Source organism: Eucalyptus grandis, chromosome 5, assembly GCF_016545825.1.
Source record: "Eucalyptus grandis isolate ANBG69807.140 chromosome 5, ASM1654582v1, whole genome shotgun sequence".
NCBI lineage: Eukaryota > Viridiplantae > Streptophyta > Magnoliopsida > Myrtales > Myrtaceae > Eucalyptus > Eucalyptus grandis.
Genome location: NC_052616.1, coordinates 4,299,111 through 4,308,088, shown reverse-complemented (window position 1 = coordinate 4,308,088; position 8,978 = coordinate 4,299,111). Strand labels below are relative to the sequence as shown.

Sequence of the window (8,978 nt, the reverse complement as noted above, 5' to 3'; positions counted from 1 at the left end):
TTGTAGTTTTTGATAATTAAAAAATGGTTTTGGATAAATTTTTACTCGTATACTAGTTTAAAGTTTTTTTCATAATAAAAACAATAGTTTGAATAAATTTGTCATAAATATATAAATTAAAGTTTTTGTGATATTAATCTATAAAATAAAAGGTGAATTCTGTAATGTGAGACTAATGAAGCCATCATCTAATCTTTTTCCTGTAAATAATTAGTAACAATATAGCATCGTCATCAATTCACAACAAAGTGAGATTTAGGTCATATTGCATAAATTGCAAATAAATAAAAGATTCAAGGATTATATGTGAAAATTACATTATAACTACTCTATAGGTATAAACCAAGTACAAATATTAAATTATTTTATTATCTCATCGTAATATCCCAATCTTCATGTGGGGGACGCAACACTAATAAATCACAATTCAACGTAGCAATTCAACGTAGCAACCAACGTTGAACATTTTATTTCATGCATGCATTATTCTATCCATTACAAAAAGCTCCATCCATCCTTCAGCTTTGCCAACCCATTTCCATGTCGAGCAACTTGTGATCGACGCGCCGATTCACTTTGTGCCTCGCCGAGCCGCCGCCGCCGCCGACGTTGCTCCTGCAACCCACGCTTCGAGGGTTTGGACGGGCAAGGCGGCGGTCGTGGGATTGCGCCCTCGATTTCCTGGAATCGTCACCGCCTCCTTTCTTGTCGACGAGGCCCGGGCCTCCTCCCGATCGAAGAGATCTCGCCCAGTCGAACTTCTTGCCTCTCGGAACACTCGTTCCGTTCTTGCTGTTAGGGATACGACAGTTTGAATTCGGCGTTGCCGAGGCCGGGCGAGGCCGAGGTTTATCTCTTGCAGCCTCCCTCTTCGTTTCTGTAATCTCGACCTTAGTCCCTCCTTCCATTTTGATGCTTATATTCACCTCCGAGATCGGTTTCTCCTCGACCCCCCGTCGCTCTGTCCCCGCGCAATGCGCGGACTGCGACGCTCTCGAAAGTCTCTCCTTCTTGTGCCGGTAAAGCCGGTGGAGTTGCAGAGCGAGGCGATATATCGCATCCTTGATTTCCTCCTCCAAATCTCGCTCCACGTCGAGCTCAAGTTCGCCGCGGATCCTGGATTCCTTGTCTGATAACAGTAATCCTGCTCCTGGAGAGGCTTTCTTCGGGCCTCCGTCAAGATCGACCTGAAGAAAAACAAACCGCAGCTCAATGTGCAAACGTATACTTAATAAACACACATGCTCGGAGACCCTTCACATGCTTCTGTGCATCGTTTTGCAAGATTATGAAGTTCTCATAAAAATGCGATGTCGTATCATGCGAATGCCGGTTTTCCTAGCGAAAACCCACGGGCGAGTTTGATGTCTGCACGGCATTTGCAAACAATGAAAGGGAAAGATGGGTCCATATTCACCATCGAGCCGCACAGCACATCGGCTCGCGGAGACTGATTTGCAAGCTCCATCGGGATGCTGCCGAATAGAGAAGAAGAATCTGAAAACGCGCAGAAAACTCGACACAGTAATCAACGGACAGGTACAACATATGACTAAACAATTCAGCCCAAATCGAAGAACTGCAGATACATTAAACTCGCGGAGGAGCACTCCTGGTCGAAGCCTGTCTGCGACTTCTTGCACCGCCGCTCTTGCATGTTTATATACAGTGACGAGAAGTGAAACGGACTGCTCGGGGATGGGGCATACAGTCCAGTTGTACTGAAGAGGACGTGAGAATGACATGACGAAAGAAAACCGTTAAGAGGCGTTATTTCGGTTGGCTGAGCCAAATTAGGGGGACAAATGTTTCCAAGTGCTGATGCGAAATTAGAGGGTCATACTGCACCATAACTCTACAAAGTGAGAAGCTGGTGCTTTCCGTGGAAGGCCATCAAGAGCTTTGGTTGGCCTTCAAGCACAATCAAAATAGGGGGACAATCCTCACGTGTTTGATGTTGCTCCAGGTTCTTGCAATCGATAGCAACGTTTCTGCTGATGTCCCTAATGGTGTCTGCTTTACAACCCAATTTGCAGCATTCTTCCAGAAGCAGTATGGGCTAATGACGACGCGTGGGGTTGGATCGGAATCGCGGTCCGAAGGGGAACTTGGGTCGCTTGTGTCGGTTCCCGGTACCAATACCCTTTTCCGCAGGGGATCCTAACTGTGATGCAGCTCCGATATGATTATGATCCATGTTCTTGCCCAAGCTGAGGTGAGGAAAGAAGATGGAGAGCATCTCAGTCTAGTTCCTTCTTGCCCTCGTCGGATCCTGTTCAATATCTCATTTTAGATCAACGCATGAAGTGAAACACTTTATAAACGTATTCTCATACAGTATTTACAATGTTTGAAAATTTCACGTGATAATTTACTTAAAATAAGTTGCTCGAGAAATAGGCGATTCAGAGACCCTCCTGCCATTAGTCTAATTCTTCTAATTTTCTGTAGTTGATTGCATTTGCAAGACCTAGCCAACGCTGTTATTTATTTTTGTGTGTTCTTATATTTTGGGGAGGAGGACTAGCTAACTCTGTTGCGTAAGGGGAAAAGATTAATAGAACGTGTCCACGGCACTTGAGAAAAGGAAAGACTACCCACAACTTGACCCGCGCCGAACATGTTGGGCCGAGAAAAAGAAGACAGCTTCTACTGGGCCGATTCGAAAAGCCCATGTTTAGCATTTTCCACCTCAGCACGAAAATTTGGAAAAGAAAATTGCTAAAATGAAAAAAAAAAAAAATGATCCGCTGCTTGGGTAGCAGAATTTTCGGGGGATTTGAACCCGACGTGAATCGAACACGCAACCTTCTGATCTGGAGTCAGACGCGCTACCATTGCGCCACGGATCCACTTTGTTGACATCGCTTCCCTCACATAATATATAAAGAAATTTTCATGCACTTGGTCGTTCCCTTCCACACGGCAAAATAGTGACATCTGTATGGTCTTGATGATTGCTATTTTCGCATATGGTTCATCTAAATTATTGGAAAAAAGTGGAGAGAGGCTGTTCGATTTAGACGAACTACATGGATTTTAATTATTGTTCTATGCTTTTGAGTTGCTGCATGGACGATGCTGATTAGTCTATAGCATGCCCTAATATAATATGATGTTTAACCTTATCAAGGTGATTGGCTTAGTGATCAAATGCATCGTTTGTCTCTTCATGCATTCCGTTCTCTGTCGCAACAGATCCTCTAAAAGGCTAGAGTCGCATTGCCTAGATGCGGCATACCTTGAGTGGAGAGATTTTGGACCTTGCCCAGAGGGACTCGCCAGTCCTGATTGCCCTTCCTCGTCATTCTACCGATATAAGAAGGAATATCAAGTGGTGTATATCATGTTCCTCTAGCTGATGTTGTTGCTGGTCTTTTTAATGGTTCTTTTGTGTGCTTATTCGGATGTACTAAGGTATACAAAACAGAAAAACCGATAGCTGTCCAAATGTAGCACCAGAACCGCTCCCATAGCTACTCATACTGCCGTCGGAATACCATCATTGATGAATATCTTATTAGTTGGACTTACTTCATTGCTTATGTGATCGATCCAATTGTATAAGAACAAACCGTTTCCAGGTATTTTGACAATGCCATCCACTTCGACAAGAGCAACTGACCCTTTTCAAAACATACGTTGAAACTCCATGTAAGATCAACCACGGTTCGATTCTTTGCCCAGCCAGTTATTTCTGATATTTTGTTCATTAGCCAAGTGAAAGGGCTATTCTACCAGCAGCAACCTCCATCTTCATTGATGAACACCGACAACAGGCTTTTGAGATGATAAGACTATAAAAAGAAGGCAAGAATGACTGAGCACCTAACTTCCAAACTTCCAGCTCGGATATGCTCTGCAGAAGCATTCTCATCCCAAATTTGGTTTCTACACAGCCAGCTAATGAGAACCCATTAACATTTTTCTTTGGTTTTAACTTATACTTGTCTGTTGAGATTAGAACGTACTGCACTGATCCTAGCGGTTGCACTTAAAAGGCTTGAGGCTAATCGACATCGCCTTTAAACTGAAAAACCCTTATTCATGTCACATCCTGCACTTAGGATTTGCCTGATATTTGAGCCGTTTTCAGTAGAAATGATAAACCATTTTCTTCATTCTCCATTCATCAAAGTAATTATACAACTTTAAGCTTTGTACAAGAATGCCGCCTTAATGAATATTTAAATAATGTGTCAGCTGAAAGTCGTGGAAGTTGCCATATCTCAATGGAAATCAGAAGGCTAAACACTTTGAGATTGCTGTTCTGGTCTATGCCATCTCTCGCAGTTGCAGACGTCAACATCGACATTGCTGGCATAGGATGCATCAGCCCCTTGAGCTTAGCTAGGGACGCTTTAAGAGGACAGGATTTGAGAATTTTGAGGTTGAGAGCCTCTCGTCCAAAAGAATAGGACAATAAAACTTCCTGAGCACGTTTTGCAGGCAGAAGCATACATAGTGCAGCTATTGAATCAAGATGAGGAGAAGTTCAGTCTTTTAAGATTTACCCAATCATACTATTTGCCCTTTTTTCAGCAATAAACCGACCATTAAAATCCAGTCAGTTCTCATCAGGAACATCGCTCAACAATGAGCAAATATAATGAGCATTAGATCTTAACAATGCGACTACAGACCGCTCTTCAACCCTATAAAAGCAGCAAGAACCAAAATTCACAACACATGCACACACACTCACTCACTCACTCACTCACCCAGTACTTAACATGGAGAAATTGTCTAGCCTAATAGCATGTGCCTTGATCTTGGCTATTGCGAGGAACCCAATCTTCACGAATGCAGGAGATCCCGACATTCTGAAGGATTTCCTGGTCCCTCCAGGCCTCAACGAGAGCACAATCACTAGGCAATACTTCACATTCACCAATTTCAGGTATTTCGAGACAAAGGCCAATCTGACGGGACGAACCACAGCCTTTATAGCCAAAGCAACGGAGAAAGAATTCCCGGCCCCCGAGGGGCAGAGCGTCTCTCATCTACCCGCCTTCAGGGATCAACCCGCCACACACGCACCCACGGTCAGCCGAGCTCCTGATCGTCCTGGAAGGCATCCTGGAGGTTGGGTTCATTGACACGGAAAACCGGCTCTTCCTGCAGACCCTCCAAGCCAACGACCCGTTCATCTTCCCAAAAGGGCTGGTCCACTTCCAGGTCAACACGCAGCCAGACTGCAAGGCGGTGGCACTCGGGGTGTTTGGGAGTGCAAGCGCAGGGACGGTCTCGATTCCGGCTAGCGTGTTTGGGAGTGGGATCGACGTGGAAATCCTGGCAAAGGCTTTCCACACAGATAATCAGACCATATCCGAGCTAGTGCAGGCCAACAAGTAACGCATTGTAGATGAGGTTCGTAAACTGCAGTCTGTTCCTTTATGAAGATCTCATTCCTACCCGAAACGCAGGTGTTCAATAAGTTCAATAACATGCCGATTGGAATAAAAAGAAGATGTGTAATTGTGTTGGTCTAATGATTTTTATATTCGATAAGTAAATGTCCTTGTATTCTCATGACACAATCAACAGTGAATGGGCAAAATCCACGACAAGTCCTCATCAATACCCCCAGATGTTCCTTAAAAAATGTCCCAAGTGGCATGTATAATGTCCCCAGTGCCCAACAAAAGGTCCCAAGAATCCCAGGACTGCCTACCAAAAATCATGATCGTAAACTGCCAATTATCCAGCAACAACAAAATCCAAAGGAGCAGCACAGCAACGTCACAACAGACTTCAACCTCTCGAAAGACAGCGACACCTATTGCTATCGACATATTCGAACAACCTGCATTTACGTTCCCAGCAATATACTTGTGGCATCTTCTGGAACTGTTTCTCGCAACCCATCACCGAAGATCCAAATGCCACTTGAGCTGGAAACCAACAAATCTCTTTCGAATTCCTTGCGCAATGATAGATAATGGCATTCCATGCAACTTTTAGAAAGGTTATTTTCAAGCTCCTGCTTGTGCAGCCCTAGAAAGAATAGACATGGCATTGGAACTTTAAGGTCCTCATCTTGCATGTAAGCATCTTTTAATCTGCAAAAGCAAAGCAAGGAAGGATAGACCTATCGGGCAACGAAGTCGTCGGTCCTTCAACTTCAAATTGACTACTAAATCACTCATCTTGATTATACAGAAGCACGAATGATGAATCCAGCAAGCAGCAGAATATAATGTAAAGAAATGGGAAAAAGTGTGGTTACAATTTGGAAAAAAGAAAATATAAAAAGAAATGATCCGGTAGCAGGATTTCGGGGGATTTGAACCCGACGTGAATCGAACACGCAACCTTCTGATCTGGAGTCAGACGCGCTACCATTGCGCCACGGATCCGGTTGGTGAGTTTTGATGCCTTCCAAAAATATATAGTGTTTCTACTTGCTACGTGGACTTAGTGGAATCTGTTTGGACACTTTCTATAAAGGCTGACTGCTATTTGAGTATGTGATTCGTCAAATATAGGAAATTTTTTTTTTGAGCTGTGGAATGACCTATATTATTGGTCTAAAGCATGTCAAGGTATACTATATTTAGTTTAACACCACTAAGATGATTGCTTAGCGATAGGCTTTACTTATTTTTCACGAGTTTGATTCACGTCTTGAGAGAGTTTCTGAACAACTCGTATTGCTTGATCTAATTGCTCCATATGTCGTATAAAGAGATTTCAAGGTTGTCCACGTCATATTGAAACTGGGAGACGAGCTCGTTGACTTCGGACCTTGCAGAGAGGGGTTGCTAATGCTAGCCATCTTTCCTCACCATTTTACCAATAATAAAATAATGCGATGGATATTCTGTCCCTCTAATTGATGTTGTTGCTGGTCTTTCTGCTGTTTCTTTTGTGTGCTTATTGGGATGTACCACGTTATGTAAGGTACTGATGAATACAAACCGGAAACTAATAGCTGTACATATGTAGCAGCTTTATCCGGGATCGATCAAAATGCTGTGTTCGATCCGATCAGATCGATCCAACTCTATAAGACCAACATTTTGACAATGCCATCCACTTTGGTAATTCAGTGAATGCGACTGACCCTTTTGGTGTCATAGCTTGATCTCCATATAAGATCAACTGTGGCCCTATTCTTTTGCCCAGCAAATTGTTCCGGACATTTTGTTCAGTAGCCAAGTCAAACGACTATTCTACAAGCATAACCTCCATTTTCATTGATGAACCCTGAGAATAGGCTTTTGAGATGATAAGATTGTAAAGGAAGAGCATCAGGCAAAGTCGAGTGAGCACATCACTTCCAAATTCCAGCTAATATTTGCTCTGCAGAAGCATTCTCATTGCAACTTCGGATTCTACACAAGCCAGCAACTGAGAACCCATGGAGATTTTTCTTAGATTTTAACTATCTTTAGCCTTTTGAGATCAGAACAAACTGCACAATTTTACTGATTGCGCTTAACGTCTTAGATTGATCAACATCACCGTTTGAACCGAGGAACTCTTATTCGTGTCGCATCCCTGCACTTGGGATTTTCTTGATATTTGAACCATCATAAGTCGAAAAAATAAACCATTTTCTTCACTCTCCATTCATCAAAATAATCATACAAGTTTAAGCTTTGTACCAGTTTGTCACCTAAGTGATTATCGAAATAATATGTCAGCTGAAATTTGTTGAAGTAATTATTTATTCATTGAAAATCAGAAGTCTAAACACTCTGTGATTGCTGCTGTTCTGGTCTGTGCCGTCTCTCGCAGAATCCAACCAGTTCTCGTCAGGAAAATTGCTTGACAATGAGCTAATATAACATTGACTTGTAATGTTCTCAACATCTCAAAGCAAAACTAAATGATGAAGAGCGTTGGATCTTGAACACTGTAAAGACTTCACCGCTTTTTAACCCTATAAAAACTGCAAGAACTGAATTCACCACATACACCACTTCAAACATGGAGAAATTGTCTAGCCTAATAGCATGTGCCTTGATCTTGGCTATCGCAAAGAACCCAATCTTCATGAATGCGGGAGATCCCGACATTCTGAAGGATTTCCCAGTCCCTCCAAGCCTCAACGAGAGCACAATCACTAGGCAATACTTCACATTTACCAATTTCAGGTATTTCAAGGCAAGAGCCAATCTGACGGGATGAACCACGGCCCTCATAGCCTAAGTGACACAGCAAGAATTCCTGGCTCTCGAGGGCAGAGCATCTCTGTGGCCAAGATCATCTAACCGCCTTCAGGGGTCAACCCGCTGCACACGCACCTGCGGTCAGCCGAGCTCCTGATCGTCCTGGAAGGCATACTCGAGGTCGGTTTCGTCAACACAGAAAATTGGCTCTTCCTGCAGACCTCCAGGCCCACGACCTGTTCATCTTCCCGAAAGGGCTGGTCCACTTCCAGGTCAACACAAAGCCTGACTGCAAGGCTGTGGCACTCGGAGCGTTAAGGGCAGTCTCGATCCCAGCTACCATGTTTGGGAGTGGGATCGATGTGGAAATCCTGGCAAAGGCTTTCCATACGGATGATCAGATCATATTCAAGCTAGTGCAGGCCAACAAGTAACATATTGTAGATGAGATTCATAATCTGCAATCTGCTCCTTTATGAAGATCTCATTCCTACTTCAAACGCAGGTGTTCAATAAGTTAAATGACATGCTGATTGGAATAAAAAGAAGTCTAATTGTGTTGATTAAATAATTTTTATATCTGACAAGTAAATGTCTAGTATTCTCATGACTCAATAAACTCTGAATGGACAAAATCCACGACAAGTCCTCATTCTGCAGAGAAACCAATTGTACAAAACCCCCCAGATGTTCCTTAAAAATGTCCCAAGCACGTACATAATGTCGCAAATGCCTAACAAAAAGTCCTAAGAATCCCAGCACTAACTACCACAAGTCATGATCTTAAACTACCAATTATCTTAGCAACAACAACTAAGTCGTAAGTGGCAGCACAGCAACATCACAACAGAGTTCAAACTC

The 8,978-nt window shown here is 43.1% G+C and overlaps 3 protein-coding genes and 2 non-coding genes across 5 annotated transcripts; 2 read left to right on the top strand and 3 right to left on the bottom strand.

Moving 5' to 3' along the window:
* Positions 1-518: 518 nt before the first annotated feature.
* Positions 519-3,308, bottom strand: LOC104445952. The gene is made up of 3 exons (XM_039312842.1): positions 3,242-3,308; positions 1,418-1,497; positions 519-1,187 (listed from the first exon to the last, which is right to left on the bottom strand). Exons 1-3 carry the CDS (start codon positions 3,306-3,308, stop codon positions 519-521), a joined length of 816 nt encoding a protein of 271 aa, XP_039168776.1.
* On the bottom strand, positions 2,781-2,852 carry TRNAW-CCA. Its single transcript has one exon. It is a non-coding gene; the product is annotated as a tRNA-Trp (tRNA).
* A 1,425-nt stretch (positions 3,309-4,733) lies between the features above and the next one.
* Positions 4,734-5,355, top strand: LOC104445951 (germin-like protein 9-3). The gene is given in 2 exon segments (XM_010059877.3): positions 4,734-4,990; positions 4,992-5,355. Coding segments are annotated over 2 exon segments (621 nt in total).
* Positions 5,356-6,287: 932 nt separating this feature from the next.
* Positions 6,288-6,359, bottom strand: TRNAW-CCA. Its single transcript has one exon. It is a non-coding gene; the product is annotated as a tRNA-Trp (tRNA).
* Positions 6,360-7,935: 1,576 nt separating this feature from the next.
* Positions 7,936-8,551, top strand: LOC104445950 (germin-like protein 9-3). Its single transcript, XM_010059876.2, has 2 exons — positions 7,936-8,102; positions 8,230-8,551. The coding sequence occupies exons 1-2, from the start codon at positions 7,936-7,938 to the stop codon at positions 8,549-8,551; spliced, it is 489 nt and encodes a 162-aa protein (XP_010058178.2).
* Positions 8,552-8,978: the final 427 nt, after the last annotated feature.